This window comes from Nerophis lumbriciformis, linkage group LG19, assembly GCF_033978685.3.
Source record: "Nerophis lumbriciformis linkage group LG19, RoL_Nlum_v2.1, whole genome shotgun sequence".
Classification (NCBI taxonomy): Eukaryota; Metazoa; Chordata; class Actinopteri; order Syngnathiformes; family Syngnathidae; genus Nerophis; species Nerophis lumbriciformis.
The window spans coordinates 31,460,686-31,478,519 of NC_084566.2; the positions used below are offsets into that span (position 1 = coordinate 31,460,686).

Sequence of the window (17,834 nt, forward strand, 5' to 3'; positions counted from 1 at the left end):
GACCTAATCCTGCAGCCACCAAACCGGATCCCCTCAACGCCTTGACTGCGCCTAGAAATTCTGTCCATAAAAGTTATGAACAGAATCGGTGACAAAGGGCAGCCTTGGCGGAGTCCAATCTTCAATTTCGACTCTTTAAAATTCAAAATTCAACCGAAAAAAAGAAGAGAAAAACTAGCTAATTGGAATCTTTTTGAAAAAAATTTAAAAATAATTTATGGAACATCATTAGTAATTTTTCCTGATTAAGATTAATTTTAGAATTTTGATGACATGTTTTTTTTTGTTTGTTTTGGGGGTTTTTTGTGTCCTGTCCAGCTTCTCAGGCAAATCATATTGTTGATGTAGATGCCCATGTCGGCTGTTCAGATTTACTTTACAAAAGAGAAGTGTAGGATACTTCTCTTGTTGCCTTATTTGTATCTGACTTTATTAAATGGATTTATATTATCATTTGGTGCAGCCGGGGATAGAAAGAGAAAAAAAAGAAGACAGAGGGGGAAATTGTGGGGACAAGAGGGGGATTAGACAGAGAGACAAAAACAACAGCAAACGACAACAACAACAACAATAGAGCAACATCAGCAAATATGACATGTACAAATATGATGGTAAAAGTAATAGCAAATACCGGTAAGCAGTTAGCGAAAAATAAAAAAATAATACAGAAATGACAATGAGCATTATTACACTACAAATGGATCAATACAAATACCAATAGAAATAGCGCTATTGATAATGAACAATACCAATAATTTACCTTTATTATCAACAATACAGTTGTTTAAATGCAACAATACATATACGTAATGATAACTTGAGATACGAAAGAATGCAGAAAAATGGAGGGGGAGAAAGAGAAGCAACCTACATTAACCTTGTAGATTGTTATAGTAACAATAGGTTAAGCTTTGTCAGTGTGCCATGTGTTACACCCAGTTTACCCTAGGGCAACAACGTTAATATATGTTTGATGAAACGTGATTATGTGCATGAGTGTAAGTATGCATATGCACTTGTATATGTACAGAGTGTGTATATGTGTTTGTACAATGATGACATGTTTTAAATAGGTTAAAATCTAATCTGCACTTTGTTAGAATATATAACAAATTGGACCAAGACAAATCATTATGTCTTCTAGATTTTCCAGATCAAAAATTTTAAAAGAAATTCAAAAGACTTTTAAATAAGATTTAAATTTGATTCTACAATTTTTCTAGATTTGCCAGAATAATTTTTTGGAATTTTAATCATAATAAGCCTGCGACCCCAAAGGGAATAAGCGGTAGAAAATGGATGGATGGATGGAATCATAATAAGTTTGAAGAAATATTTCACAAATATTCTTCGTCGAAAAAACAGAAGCTAAAATGAAGAATTAAATTAAAATGTATTTATTATTCTTTACAATAAAAACATTTTTTTTTACTTGAACATTGATTTAAAGTGTCAGGAAAGAAGAGGAAGGAATTTAAAAGGTATATGTGTTTAAAAATCCTAAAATCATTTTTAAGGTTGTATTTTTTCTCTAAAATTGTCTTTCTGAAAGTTATAAGAAGCAAAGTAAAAAAATAAATGAATTTATTTAAACAAGTGAAGGCCAAGTCTTTAAAATATTTTCTTGGATTTTCAAATTCTATTTGAGCTTTGTCTCTCTTAGAATTAAAAATGTCGAGCAAAGCGAGACCAGCTTGCGAGTAAATAAATAAAATTTAAAAAATTGAGGCAGCTCACTGGTAAGTGCTGCTATTTGAGCTATTTTTAGAACAGGCCAGCGGGCGACTCATCTGGTCCTTACGGGCGACCTGGTGCCCCCTGCTCTACTCTATATTATTTTATTTAACCCAGTGTTTTTTTGAATATGTGTATATGCTTTATAACCAATGTGTTCTGAGTGCAATCCTAAAATATCTTCCACTGCTAACCTAATCTTCTCTTTCGCTAACTTACTTTCCAGTATTTCCCTTTTTCTATTGTATTTCCTACAATGTATTAAAACATGTCCTACCATAGACATCTTCTAAGTAGACGCAGCATCGAGCGCTACTGCCTACTGGCGCTGACGAGACTCGGGGCCGCCATCTTGGAGTGGTGATCCGCTCCACTCAGTGCAATTCATTTGGCAGGAGCAATGAACTGTCAGCGCATTCATTTCATTTTACCTCACTGAATACCACTGATTTTCACGCGGTTTTTTTTTGTCATACATGTAGCTGTGATAAAGGACACATGTTTTGGCGTGTTTTATTATTCATAGTTTGCTTAACAGTAATATAAGACCAGACGTCCGAGAACAAAACTGGGAATTTAATCCCAGAAAAGGGGGGAAAAAATGGCCAGCTATTTTTAAATTCAAGAAACAATATGATTAGGTTATATATACATGCATATATCCTACATAAACAATGTATGAATACATTAGATATCTATATATCTTAGGAACCTATAGACTGTATCTCTGTTGCTGCAGCAGAGAGTATATTCTGTTTTGACACATTGTATTGATATTTTGTATTACATTCTTCCCTTAAATGATCATGTTTACAGTGATTGTTTTATATGTTTTCTTTTTATGTATGTCGCTTTGGATAAAAGCATCTGCCAAATACTTCAACATAAACATATATAAACACCTGAAAGTCTTTAAATCAGCTAAAACCACCAATCTGTTTCACTGGATTCAGAATAAAACCAAATCATGTCTTACCCAAAAATGTTAGTATTTGAATATTGTTACTTGAAGCTAGACTGGATCTTCGCAACATCATAGAACAGTGCCAAGGACTCCAGACATCCCTCATCATCAATTATATTGATTTCAAGAAAGCCTTCGACAGCATCCACCGGGAATCACTGTGGCAGATCCTCCAGCTATACGGTATACCATCAAAGTACGTCAACATCTTCGGAGCCCTGTACCCCAACTCCACCTGTCGAGTGAAAACCACCAACAGCACAACCGACGACTTTGACATTGTGACCGGGGTAAGACAGGGTTGCATCTTGTCTCCCTTACTGTTCATCATTGTCATAGACTTTGTCATGAGGAAGTCTGTCGTCGGAGCAAACCTCGGTATTAAGTGGGGAGTGGGCAGACTGGCAGATCTGGACTTTGCGGACGACTTGGCTCTGCTTAGCCATTCCTACGCTGCGGTCCAAAAATTGACCAACAATCTGCATGAGCAAGGGGAAAGTCGGCCTACGTATAAGCCAAGAGAAGACCAAAGCCATGACCATCGCACAAGACCAAAATGTTCCACTGCTCACCGTAGGCGAACAAGGCATAGAGTACGTTGAGAACTTCACGTATCTTGGAAGCAACATTTCAAACACTGGAGACGCAGAAAAGGATGTACAGACCAGAATCGGAAAAGCTGCAGGAGTCTTCCAACGCCTCCGGAACATCTGGTCATCAAAATCTATCAGTACGTCCACAAAGCTGCTCCTCTATATGTCAATGGTCATCCCTACAGTGACCTATGCCTGTGAGACGTGGATGAAGACATCAAACATTACTAACAAGCTGGATGTCTTCCACCAACGGTGCCTCAGATACATCTTGAGGATCTCATGGAGAGACCACATCACCAATGAAGAGGTGATGAGAAGGGCAGGGGTAGCACCATTGTCTGACATAGTCTTTGACATGAGAAGGAGAATGGCTGGACACGTACTCCGACTGCCAAGAGAGAGACCGGCAAGTGTGGCAATGGACTGGGTGCCAGATGGGGGAAAGAGGAAGAGAGGACGGCCAAAGAAGACGTGGAGACAAACAGCCAAGGAAGACCTGAGAGAGATGGGAGTCAGCTGGCATGGAGCAAAAAGGGTCGCCATTGACCGGAACAAATGGAGGGGACTCGTCGCCCAATGTTCCAACAGGAATGGGAGGAACTAAGTCTAAGTCTAAAAAGTTAAGACTAAATTTAGACTTGTATAATACTGCATAGCCACTGTCCTTATCTGATTGTCAAGTTAGCTAACATATATATAAATATATCTCTTTTGATCCAGCCGCACTGCCAAGTGTTGCCCTTCTGCCCGGGAGGGGTTGACAAGACCAGAAATACGCATCAGGTGTCTCGGAGGTCTACAGACAATTCCTTCGACTTCATTCTTAGTTTATGTGTGGAACCTGAAGGAATTGATTGACTATATTAACATGGTAATGTCAAATGGATATAGTAGAATGCAGTTATGCCTGTATAAAGAGGAGTGCGTATGGAAATATACAGATATGTATTTTGATGGGTATATATGTAGAATTTCTAGATATTGACATATGGTAACCCTTGGGTCACAGTCCTAAACTCACGGCTCATCAATAAAGTACTATCTATCTCAGGAAGTTTGAGCTTATGCTATCAGTGGATCAGAAGATCAAGAGATGCTGGAATTAACAAGATAGTGTGAGGAAGTTCTACAAGCCAGATACATCACCCCCACAAGACCAGGCCAGATGACCAGATGCAAGCGAAGGTGGGGAGATGCCAGAGGACCCCATGTGGATCAAGGCTTGCCCTGGACTACATGTGCTGGGCAGAGAAGGAGCGAAGGACATACTTTCTTAGAGACAGGCTCTGAAGTGAGGCCCTCGGACCCGTCGTCGGACTGATCATCGGGGGAGCTGAGGCAGCATACAGAAGGGAGGTAGCGGAACTGGTGGCCTGGTGTCAGGATAATAATCTCTCCTTGAACACAGACAAGACCAAGGAGATGATTATTCACCCACGGAGAAGGAGTGCACAGTACACACCTCTGTACATAGGGGGGGACAAAGGTGGACAGGGTGAAAACCTTTAAATTCCTCGGGACCCACATCAGCGAGGACCTCACCTGGGATCACGACACCCAACAAACAATAAAGAAAGCCCAGCAGCGACTGTACTTCCTAAGAAGGCTGAGAAAATTTGGCATGCCACCCAAAATTCTCAGCAACTTCTATAGAAGTACGGTTGAGAGTGTCCTTACCAGCTCGATCGCGGTCTGGTATGGAAACTGCACTGCTAAGGACAGGAAGGCACTCCAGCGAGTGATTAAAACTGCTCAGTACATATCAGGAGCAGCCTTCCCCTCACTACAGGACATGTATTCTACCAGGGCCACCAGGAGAGCGCACATCATAAAGGACAGTGCACACCCCCAGCACAGTCTCTTCAGCCTCCTACCATCAGGCAGACGATATAGGAGCCTGAAATCCAGGACTACGAGACTGACAAACAGTTTCTACCCACAAGCCATCAGGCTTGTGAATGCTAGCTCCCCCCCCCCCCCCCCCGTTTTACTTATGTCTTTTTGAACAAAAGACAGCTACCATGACCACCCCCGAACTGTGAACCATCACTGTAGACACTTATCACCTTTGATCACTAAAGACACTTTAACTGCTGCTGTGACCCAAGGTCACCTCTATATTTAAACTGTTGACTGTCAATCAAAATGTGCAATAATGTTGTTATTTACTGTGCCTTGTATATACATTTTTATTTTTAGCTAAGTACCGTGTGACTTGTTGAAGGGTGGACTAGCAAAGTAAGATTTTCATTGTACGGCAAACTGTCTGTTTAACTGTGCATATGACATAAACTATCTTGAATCTTGAATCTCTTAAAAAACCCATTTTGGAGCAGATGTAACTGCTGCTTAGCCTCTGTTCCGGGGACGTTCTTTCTATTCTTCAGCCAATCACACTGTAAAATAAATCTAAGACGGTAAAGCGGAAAATTGACAACTTGGTGAGCTTTATTAGAGATCAAACAAACACGTTTAGGAGACAAAGTTCTCCTCCCTTCAGACATTAAAGACAGGTGCGTGCCACTCCAAATCATGTCCAACCAACTGAATTTACCATAGGTTGACTCCAGTTAAGCTGTAAGAAATCTCAAGAATGATCACTTGAAACAGGAGGCTGCTTCTGAGCTTCATGGCAAAAGGCTGTGAATACTTATGTACATGTGTTTTGATTTTTAATGCATTTGCAAAAAAACATTTTCACATTGTCATTATGTGGTATTGTGTGTAGAATTTTGAGGACAAAAATGAATTTATTCCATTTTGGTATAATACTGCAACATAACAAAATGTGATAACACTGAATACTGTCCAGATGCTCTGTATCCTACATGTGATCCTCAAGGTTCCATTGTTGGTCCTCTCTTTTTTCATTATTTGGGCTAGTCAACTGGTGGCCCCCGGGTACAGTTAAAAAAAAAAACCTGCGAGACTCACATTTTTACAAACCCCAAATCAAATGTGTACTGTAGGGGACGCTAAGTCTTGGATTATACAAAATAAAAATGTTAGAATAATTGTATCTAAATTATCACAAAACGTTGTGTTACATTGAGTTCCCGGCAAGAGGACAAAAGCTGTCTTTAATCCTACCAATCAAAAGGCTTGTAAAACTCCACTGTGTAGGATGAGAAGCAACATGGTGTTCTGTTTCTTTCATGTATTGTAATCAACAGAAAGATATTGTCCGACCCAAGAACTACAAAGCGGAGAGGAAGCAGGGCCTGACTCCCCTCCAGGCACCGCTTGTTTGAACTGTTTTACGACCTTTTCTTTGAACTGTTGTAATCAAAGGCGATGGCTGTTTACGACCCACGTCCCCTAGAAACAGCTGTTGCCATGTAATCAGGGAAGTCCAAATAAAAGAAGTGGCGTAAAATCTTTTGCCAGAGCGTAATGACACTGTACAAGGGTACAGATGTAAACGTTTCTCCTCACTAAGCCAAATTGAAGTCTGTGTTTGATTCTTTGCTTCTTGTCCTGTTTAATAGATGTCATCAGTGTTTGAACCTGACAAAAAACATTAGGTAAGAGAGTAGTCCGACACATCCCAATCCTTCGCTTTGTGGAAATGTGGCCTTAAAACCAATTTAGTGAAATATTCACAATCCAATCTGTTTGACATTTACTTTATATATACCATATTTTATTTAACTGTAAAAAATATTTTTTTTTAGATTTTATTGTGAAGCATAGAGAATATACACAGGAGTTGGGCCTTTTAGAACATATAACTGATGTTAATGATAGAAAAATACTTTGAACATAAAAGTGAATAAGCTAAGAGGAGGTTAATAATACAATACTTAAACAAATGCAAAGCTGACAGTTTTTCATCATAAGACATGTTTGCGTGTTGGCATGCAGTGTTTTGATTTCGGACAATAAGGTCAAACAGGAAAAAAGTAGAAATGCTACTTGTCTGTCAAACAGCCTGGATGTTGTCGCACAAACGATAACATTTGTCCCTTCTCGTTTGGCCTTTAGCAAACATGTTAACATGTAAGGTTGCTACAGTAAGCACCTGATTGTCTGCAGAGGAGATTCTGGCGTGTTGTGACATTTTTCGGTTGAATTAAAAAAACAACTTAGCAAAAATGCGGGTGATGACTGTTCAGAGCTGTTTGGATCATAACACAAAAGGAGGAAATACATTCTTAGGTGGCAGGTCCATGTCACACCAAAAGGTCCTCTGCTCGCCTTCGTCGCACATCAGACATCAGCGAAACAGTTGGGATGCAGTTTCTTTGCACGTCTGCAATGTTTTGCCAAGTTAGGATTTCTGGGATTTGGACAAAACGTGCGATTAAATACATTCAAGCTTCGGCTCAATCAACAAAAAAAAGAAAAACAGAACACTCTCTGTCGGAACCATCAGATTCACAAACACTGAACTTGCGTGAAAAACTCTCCTGGAAATGGCTTAAAATCCAGTGCACTGATTCTGCATGTTATTTATATATACTGTATATATATATATATTTTTTTTTATTTGTACATCTTTGCTCATGTGAATAAAAGAACACCCAAAATAGAGTTTCGTTTTTGAAATCTGGTCTTTCTTGCGCTAATAACCAATAAAGCATTGCAACCTTTGTTTGCCATCAGCAGTCCTGGAGCAAAGTGTGTTTTATTGTTGTGGAATCTCTGGAGGCTACGAGCTGCACAAAAAAGCTTCTCCCGTCTACAAAAACAAGTCAATGCATGTGGTGATTGAGGAGTAAAGCTTCGAACAAAGTAAAGTCTTCCGCCCCAACCGGACCAAAGGGTCGCTGTAGCAGGCACTGAACAGAAAAGAGTTGCAATAGAAAATAAAAGAAATGCACCTGGTGCATCTGTTAGTTGTAGTCCAAGCTGCTCTGAGATATTCCAGGCTCAGCATCTGTGGAGCTACAAGGAGGCTTCACTTTGGAAGGAGCTACATGACGCCCCCTGGTGGTCACTGACAGCACTGAGCTCACATTTGGATCTGCACACACACACACACACCATGTTCTCATGCAGACATTTGAAAACCTCCAGCAGGTGTTTGTTATGACGCTGATGATTGCTGCTCTTCCTCGACGGGCTACGTTACCCCACTCCACCCGTGTCCGAGTGGACGAGCTGTGCTGAAATGGGAACGTGGAGGGCGGTGGTGAAGGTGCTCGGTGGTGGTGGTGGCACATGATGAGGTCACCGGCTTCTAGGAGATGATCTCCAGGATGTAGAAGACCAGCTCCATCACCACCGGACCCTCGCTCAGCTGGCACGCTCCTCCGTGGATGATGGGGATCAGAGCGCTGTCCAGGTCACTCAGGTACTGAGGCAGCAGAGGCTGGCCGTTACTTCCTGCCAGGTAGCCCACCTAAGACAAAGCATTGGTGTCAACAGTTGTGGCTATAGGCAACCTCCTGATAGTTATTTTTAAATCAATACAACAGTGGATGCATTTGTCAACAGCTTTATCTTAAATCAACTTATCAGCACAATTAATGCTGACTGAGCAGTTTGCTCCTTATTGCTACTACAACATTGGTTCTATTGCTGTATACTGGTGATATATAAATGGTCATGATGTATAAAGCATTTTATCATGCACTCCAAATCACTATTCAAGGTAAAACATGAACTTGTATTAGCGATGATGAGTTAATACCAGTTAGGGCTGGCGCTATAAATTATTTAAGAAATCGAATAATCTATCGATTTGTTTGTGCATTTTACATTTTTTTAATTGGTTACACTTATTAAATGATTAATAGAAGCAACAATATGTTAGAATCATTATGTATATATTATCACACAACTCTTATGCTTAAGGGCCGTTGCTATAGTTATTATCAGTTGTGCTGAAGTTGTACTTTTCTATCTGTGCAAAGGGACAGCTGGCAATCCAAAAGATTGCGAGTCGTCTCGTATCAGTGTTGTGTCCAGACTCGGCCTGCTGACTGCCAAGGCCGAACATCGAGTACCGTGACGCAGACAAAGCAGAGACAGGGCGATATCACGAGTGTCAGCACATTTGCATTTCAATAATAGTCATATATTGTGTCTAACTGGGGATGTTTAGATTGCCCCTTCCCTCAGCGACAGCCTCAGTGATGTAACCAGGGACCTCCCAAATAAATAGAGGAAGCACGTGGGCAGGATTTTAGAGCATAGTTTGGATCTGTAACTAGAGTACAGCCCAAAAACGTCTCTCCTCATTGAGCTAAATTTAACTCTGTCTCTGCAGGATTCCTTGCTTCTTGTCTGTTTAATAGATGTCATCAGTGTTTGAACCTGACACAATATACAAAACCCAAAACCAGTGAAGTTGGCACGTTGTGTAATTCATAAATAAACACAGAATACAATGATTTGCAAATCCTTTTCAACTGATATTCAATTGAATAGACTGCAAAGACAAGATATTTAATGTTCGAACTGAGAAACTTAATTTTTTTTTTGCAAATAATCATTAAATTAAAATTTTATGGCAGCAACACATTGTTGGCACAGGGGCATTTTTACCACTGTGTTACATGGCCTTTCCTATTAACAACACTCAGTAAACATTTGAGAACGGAGGAGACCGATTTTTGAAGTTTTTCCCATTCTTGCTTGATGTACAGCTTGAGTTGTTCAACAATTCGGGGTATTTTAGGCTTCATAATGCGCCACACATTTTCAATGGGGGACAGGTCTGGACTACAGGCAGGCCAGTCTAGTACCTGCACTCTTTTACTATGAAGCCACGCTGTTGTAACACATGCAGAATGTGGCTTGTGTCTTGCGGAAATAAGCAGGGGCGTCCATGATAACGTTGTTTGGATGGCAATATATGTTGCTCCAAAACCTGTATGTACCTTTCAGCATTAATGGTGCCTTCACAGATGTGTAAGTTACCCATGTCTTGGGCACTAATACACCAGGATTTTATTTACGATTTACTCAACGTGCCAACTTCACTGGTTTTGTAAATCAAAGCTCTTTTTTGATTGATTTAAGCTATTATTCGTTGCAGCTTTAATACCAGTTATCGCCAGCTTGCAATTAACACCCCGTCCTTTTTTGCGCCTAATTAGTTGCTACCTGGTCCGAGTCCAGCGTGACCCTCAGCCCAAGCTTGGCCATGCCGTCCTCCTTGAGCAGCTTGAGGTGCGGGCAGAGCGCTGTGCAGAAAGCTCGTGCCACGTTTTCTGTCAGGCGGCTGTGGTCGGCCGGGTCGCTCAGCCCGTTGGGTTGATCGTCGCTCTGGAGGAAGAAGACCTGACGGAGGACAAGACGGGAAGTGTCACTCAGTAGTGGACACTCGTGGTGGGTCAAACAATACTGATTGATGCATTATGAACTACAGGGAGCAATATTGTGTCCCTTGATACCTTGATATATGTGTGTGTCACTTTAAGAAGAAAAAAAATATGCGACCGATACAGCTGCTGGGTCGTTTGACTGAGAAGCGCCAAACTGTGTTTTTTAGGAACTGTTTACTATTCGGCTCAGAGATGCGCCTTATAAATTCCTTTCTGCACAATTATATTTGCTAACTATTCATTTTATTAGCAGGTCAAATATGACTCTTCCATCCAGCAGATGGCGCTATTATGAAACAAAGTGTCAATGCAGTGTAGAGGTGTCATTTACTTATAATAGTTGACACTAATGATGAGGTGTGTCATGTCAAAAGGTAAATATTTTTTTAATTAGCTGGGCTTTACCTCCGTCCAGCGGATCACTTTGCCATTGGCTTTGAACTCTGAGCCGTGGAAAATCTTCACGCTGGTGATGGACTCCATCGATTTGCCGTCGATTGGGCTGATGACACTGAAAGACATGAAATTCTTCCATTTTAATAATGTGTGTGTACTTTTATAACTTCTTTGGTTGCTATTACACAAACCAAATCATTCAGGACAGGTCTACCTAATAATGTGACTAGAGATGTCCGATAATGGCTTTTTTGCCGATATCCAATATTCCGATATTGTCCAACTCTTAATTACCGATTCCGATATCAACCGATACCGATATATACAGTCGTGGAATTAACACATTATTATGCCTAATTTGGTTGTGATGCCCCGCTGGATGCATTAAACAATGTAACAAGGTTTTCCAAAATAAATCAACTCAAGTTATGGAAAAAAATGCCAACATGGCACTGCCATATTTATTATTGAAGTCACAAAGTGCATTATTTTTTTAAACATGCCTCAAAACAGCAGCTTGGAATTTGGGACATGCGCTCCCTGAGAGAGCATGAGGAGGTTGAGGTGGGCGGGGTTGAGGGTAGCGGGGGGTGTATATTGTAGCGTCCCGGAAGAGTTAGTGCTGCAAGGGGTTCTGGGTATTTGTTCTGTTGTGTTTATGTTGTGTTACGGGGCGGATGTTCTCCCGAAATGTGTTTGTCATTCTTGTTTGGTGTGGGTTCAAAGTGTGGCACATATTTGTAACAGTGTCAAAGTTGTTTATACCGCCACCCTCAGTGTGACCTGTATGGCTGTTGACCAAGTATGCCTTGCAATCGCTTGTGTGTGTGAAAAGCCGTAGATATTATGTGATTGGGCCGGCACGCAAAGGCAGTGCCTTTAAGGTTTATTGGCGCCCTGTATTTCTCCCTACGTCCGTGTACACAGCGGCGTGTTAAAAAGTCATAAATTTTACTTTTTGAAACCGATACCGATAATTTCCGATATTAGATTTTAAAGCATTTATCGGCCGATTATATCGGTTGATTGTTTGTCATTCTTGTTTGGTGTGGGTTCACAGTGTGGCGCATATTTGTAACAGTGTTAAAGTTGTTTATATGGCCACCCTCAGTGTAACCTGTATGGCTGTTGACCAAGTATGCTTGGCATTCACTTGTGTGTGAAAAAAGCCGTAGATATTATGTGACTGGGCCGGCTCGCAAAGGAAGTGCCTTTAAGGTTTATTGGCGTTCTGTACAATGGCGTTTTAATAAGTCATACATTTTACTTTTTGAAACCGATACCGATAATTTTGAAACAGATACCGATAATTTCCGATATTACATTTTAAAGCATTTATCGGCCAATAATAACGGCAGTCCGATATTATCGGACATCTCTAGGTGCTATTACACAAACCAAATCATTCGGAACAGGTCTACCTAATAATGTGGACCTTCCCCCTTCCGCCGGTCTCACGGTTCTCACCCCTTGTTGAAGTTGTGGTCGTCCTCCGTCCACTGCACGTGCACATGTTCCTGGTTCTCCTCCTGGTCAGCTTTACCGCATGTGATGGTGAAGTCCTTCATGTCCCTCAGCGCTTGCCGTAGCGAGTCCATGGTCTCGGCCGTGATCTGGATCATCACGCCATCTGAGCGAGGCAAAGACAGCAATTTGTTTGCTTCTTACGCAGCTCCTAAAAAGAAAAACAATGAACTTGGCGCCAAGTGGGTCTTGCCTTCTACGATGCTTGTTTTGGCCAAGAAGCCAGACGAGGCCTTTAAGGCGCCGCTGAACACAAGAAAACAGGCGCCAGTCACTGAAAACAAAATCAATAGGATAAATTCATTAGTGCATAACTTCAAGAGGACGTCTCTGAAGACCCAAGTGAGCGTTGTGAGTGTCGTCACCTTTGCGCGGCTGGTGATGGATGCTGATGGCCTGCGTCTGGTAGTTGCCGTCGTCGTTCTGCACGCACACCAGGTGGGAGTCGGCCCTCTCGTTGAAGCATGCCCCCATGGCCAGCACGTGCTCATTGGACTTGTTCATGGCTTTCATCAGCTGCACGCACACACAGGGTCGACATCTGATTAAAGCTGCATTCGGATGCCTAACTGCACTGAGCTGCGTGGGAAGAGACACTTCCAGGGCACCGATTGCAGGGGAAATAAGGCAGGTATCATCGGCTCCCAAATTTGCATTCCCGAGGATTAGCAATGTTTCTGTAGGTATCAGCAAGTATAATTTAATGCTTTTTAATGGCACTTAAAATAAATGTAATGCCCGTGCCCTACTACAGACAGTATATACTGTATATATACAGTGTATATAGTCAAAGGCTTACAAATGTCTGTATGACAAAGATAATCTTGAATCGTTGAAAAATTTACTTTACCTGTTACTCTCTAGTGAACTACAATTAGCTCACCTGACTGTTTAATGAGAGAAATTATTTTTATTCTCATTTATTAGAGTGTTCGCCCTGAGATCGGTAGGTTGTGAGTTCAAACCCCGGCCGAGTCATACCAAAGACTATAAAAATGGGACCCATTACCTCCCTGCTTGGCACTCAGCATCAAGGGTTGGAATTGGGGGTTAAATCACCCAAAATTATTCCCGGGCGCGGCCACCGCTGCTGCCCACTGCTCCCCTCACCTCCCAGGGGGTGAACAAGGGGATGGGTCAAATGCAGAGGACAAATTTCACCACACCTAGTGTGTGTGACAATCATTGGTACTTTAACTTTAACTTAAGATAAATGTAATGCCGTGCCCTACTACAGTTTATATATATACTGTATAGTCAAAAGCTTACAAATGTCTATATGACAAAGATAATCTTGAATCGTTGAAAAATGTACATTACCTGTCACTCTCTAGTGAACTACAATTAGCTCACTTGACTGTTTAATGAGAGAAATTATTTTTATTCTCATTTATTTTATACAGAAAAGTTGCTGTTGGCCACACCAAAGAAAACTGACACGGTTATCTGATGCCTGCCTTTAATGGCAGACTTGTGATTACCATATAACATGTGTGATTTCACCACATTGATGCTCACTGAGCAAAGTTTGGAGGTCTTTTTGCACATGCTGCAGAACACCTCTCTGTGTTAACCATCGAAGGTTTTTAGTCAGCGTTCACATATGATGACAAAAAAAACTAAAATGTCATGAAAACTTACCACATCCTAAGAGACAGTACAAAGACTATTTCCATTCAAAATTAATTTTTAAAATTGTAACAGGACACTTGTTTTTTTATTTAAAAATAATGTTTGTTATCCCTTGGACATGTTTCATGTTAATTTTGTGTATTCTTTCCTTATGGTAGTTTTTTTTCAATTTCTTAATCATTGTTTAAAAATGATAAAAACAATTTCTATATCCATATTTAAAAAAAAAATGTACAGGGACATGATTACTTGTATGTTTTGATTGTTTGAATTGTATGTATCATCATATTGAGTTTGCATGTTCTCCCCGTGACTGCGTGGGTTCCCTCCGGGTACTCCGGCTTCCTCCCACCTCCATAAACATGCACCTGGGGATAGGTTGATTGGCAACACTAAATTGGCCCTAGTGTGTGAATGTGAGTGTGAATTTTGTCTGTCTATCTGTGTTGGCCCTGCGATGAGGTGGCGACTTGTCCAGGGTGTACCCCGCTTTCCGCCCGAATGCAGCTGAGATAGGCTCCAGCATCGCCCGCGACCCCGAAAGGGATAAGCGGTAGAAAATGGATGGATGGATACATACAATTGTTTGGTCAAAACAAAGTCAATAGTACACAATAACTAAACAAAAGCAAAAATTACTCATATAAATCATTTGGTTTTTGCCGTCAAAGTCCTCCTGTGTCCTGGGAATTATTTTCTGAATTTGTAAACAATATTGACAAAAAATTATTTTGTAAAAAAATTAAAATATTGATCTAATCACTCTAGTATGAATCATATCCTGATATTACCTAGGTGTTTGTCTGCCCTTTATTTTCTAAAATTCATCTTATTTATGTTATTATTTTGATATGCACATTGACAACAAAGAGCTCTGGCTACTTCTTGTCTCCTGTTGCACTGTAGACTCACCTCATTGTAACGGTTGCTGGGAATCTTGATGCTGGTCTTCCTCACCTCCATGTCCATGACCAAACCTTTCACCACTGGCAGCGCATACTGGTAGTTGCGGAAGTCCTGAAAAGAATAAAGACAACGTGAGGCCATTAGAGATGATGGAGATGACGATGATGAGACATGGTGCCGTCATAGTGAAGGAGGCGGTCTTACTGCAAGCAGATTCATGATGGTGTGACCCGTCTCTCCGAAAAGCGGCTTTCGGAAGCGCACGCTGAACAGCGGGCACGGATAAACTGCAACAAATTACATTTCAATTAGTCCTAAATTATCAATGAAACTGGAAAAAACACTAGGAATTTATTTGACCACAACGAGGCAGTAAATCCTACCTGTAAGCATTAACCTTCTATTGAAAATACAACGTCCTGACTGTTTTTACTGTTTACTAAGAGGCTCTAGATCACTGATGTCAAACTCAAGGCCCGGGGGCCAAATCTGGACCGCAACATTATTTGATGTGGCCCACGAAAGCCTAGAAAGAATATGCATTAATAAAATGCTTAATCTTTTCTTATTAAATATATTAATTTCCCTTTTAACATTAAAAATCATGTAATGCATGCAATTACATATATTTTAAAATTCAATATCAAAATCTTCCACAAATATTTTTTGTTAAAATAAAGATAAATACTGTACTTAAATTTCTGCTTGACTTATGATTTCAAAACAAATTATCAATTAAATTGTAGACTTTAAAATTGACAATAGATTTTACGGTTGAATTCCGCCAACTGAGTTTTGTACTGTAAAATCAACTTTGGTACTGTTTTTTTCCATATACAGTAAGACACTGTCTAAAACATTAAAAACTAACAAAAAACAACATTGAAACAACAAGATTTTACGGGAAAAAAAACAACAACTGGCAGCTATGTTGCATGAATTTTACTGCTAAAAACAGTGGTATTGTTTTTCCATTACATTTATTCTATTTTTTTATTTGCTGTAAAAACAACAACACTGCTTTTACTGTAAAATTCTGGTGACTGAGCTGCCAGTTTTTAAAGTAAAATTTTAATATTTTTTTGCAGTTTATGTAAAAAATATATATATTGTTAATGTATTTTATTTATATATATATATATATATATATATATATATATATATATATATATATATATATGTATATATATATGTATATATATATATATACATACATACATACATACATACAGTATATATACATGTATATTCATATATTACTCATTGTTAAACGTGGCCCTCTGAGGGCAACCATAACTGCGATGTGGCCCTCAATGAAAACGAGTTTGACACCCCTGCTCTAGATGTTTAAACCTCAAAGACTAACTTAAGTCTAACAAACTAATGATTTTCCTTTCTGTTCTTGTCGCATCCGGGAACTAAACTTCCGTCTTTTAAGTAGTCTTGCTTGTCACCTGTGGATTATGCATTTCTCTGTGCTTTGAAGTCACTGTCATGTTTGAATGCATGAGCTCCTCTGCTAGAAGAAAGGAAACAACGGACATAAAGGTATAAAGTAGGATGCTCACGTCTGTACTCTGCGCCCAGCCGCAACATAAGACGGATAGGAAAAACTTTGGCCCAAGGAGTCTCCCATTTCTGGATGAGGACTCCAAAGAGGAAGGGCGGGTTGGGCAGGAGAAGATCTTGCAGCGACTGGAAGGAGGGGCTGATGTAGAGGAAGCCGCCGTGCTCCTTGCTGCCCAGGAAGCTCTGCGTGAAGAAGGAGTGGCTCAAGTGGCCCAGCACGTTGCCTGACCACAAAGACAATCAAGGTGATTTCCCATTTAAAGCCAGGCTGCAAACTGCAGTGCCTGATGAGGTCTTACCGCCAAGGGCCTCCTGGTAGAGGTGCACGAAGTGGGTGAAGATGTCCTTAGGGAAGGTCTTCTCATCAGGGAGACACTGGAGAAGGATCACCACCTCCGCCTGGCCGACGGCGTGCATGCCCTTTGTCGTCACGTACCAGCACTTCCTGTTGACGTCTGTGAAGAAGAGTACGTAAACATCTCAATGGCTTATTTTAGAGAGAGTAAAAGCCACACTGCAAAAACTGAAATCTAAGTAAGATTAAATATCTTAAATAAGGGTTATATTTGCTTATTTTCTGTCTAATAAGATCATTCATCTCACTACGCAGATTTTATGTTAGTGTTTTACTTGTTTTAAGTGTTTTGGTCCTAAATTATCTCAGTAAGATATTACAGCTTGTTGCTGAGATTTGATGACCTATATTGAGTAAAACATGCTTGAAACTAGAATATCAACTGTTGCAAAGCTGTGTCATCAACACTCACAAGTATAAAACTACTTTTTTAAAGTAATAATTTCATATTTCAAGCATGAAAAAAAAAATCATGACTTTGACACAATTGTGTCTCATTATTAAAACAGATGACAGCCAAATGGACTTTGCTGTTTTATTTTCAATGGAACAATAGAAAATACGCACTCATATAGTAGTACAGTTGGCACAGTACAGTAAACTGACAGTTACTATTTAAACATTTGGCATTTCAAACTATTTTGAACAGAAATAGTTCATGCACATTCAGATGAATTCTTCAAAATTACAATCAAAATTTTTTTGGCCGGGGGCCGGCCTGTATATATGCGCACTAATTGACTGAAAGAGCACGCACTTGGCGCGATGATGTCATGTTATCGATGGAAAAATGCATTTTTAGACAACATGATTTGCCTGAGCGGCTAGGAGACCCCGAGAGTAACAAGCAGTTGCCTTGTTGCCTTTCCATTAAGAACAATAAA

At 40.3% G+C, this 17,834-nt stretch overlaps 1 protein-coding gene across 7 annotated transcripts in view; it reads right to left on the minus strand.

The window, feature by feature from the left end:
- Window positions 1-5,732: 5,732 nt before the first annotated feature.
- The window catches only part of zfyve9a (zinc finger, FYVE domain containing 9a), a 49,884-nt gene continuing 37,782 nt past the window's right edge, over window positions 5,733-17,834 (minus strand). For 6 of the 7 annotated variants that reach the window (XM_061978953.1, XM_061978951.2, XM_061978950.1 and 3 more), the window contains 10 exons: window positions 16,895-17,050; window positions 16,595-16,819; window positions 15,231-15,313; window positions 15,033-15,137; window positions 12,854-13,004; window positions 12,682-12,762; window positions 12,432-12,594; window positions 10,974-11,079; window positions 10,348-10,524; window positions 5,733-8,638 (listed from right to left, as the gene is read on the minus strand). In XM_061978953.1, the coding sequence (XP_061834937.1) occupies window positions 8,477-8,638; window positions 10,348-10,524; window positions 10,974-11,079; window positions 12,432-12,594; window positions 12,682-12,762; window positions 12,854-13,004; window positions 15,033-15,137; window positions 15,231-15,313; window positions 16,595-16,819; window positions 16,895-17,050 (1,409 nt within the window). In that variant the 3' untranslated portion in view covers window positions 5,733-8,476. The remainder of the gene's footprint in view (window positions 8,639-10,347; window positions 10,525-10,973; window positions 11,080-12,431; window positions 12,595-12,681; window positions 12,763-12,853; window positions 13,005-15,032; window positions 15,138-15,230; window positions 15,314-16,594; window positions 16,820-16,894; window positions 17,051-17,834) is intronic. The other variant, XR_009817309.1, reaches the window with a different exon arrangement.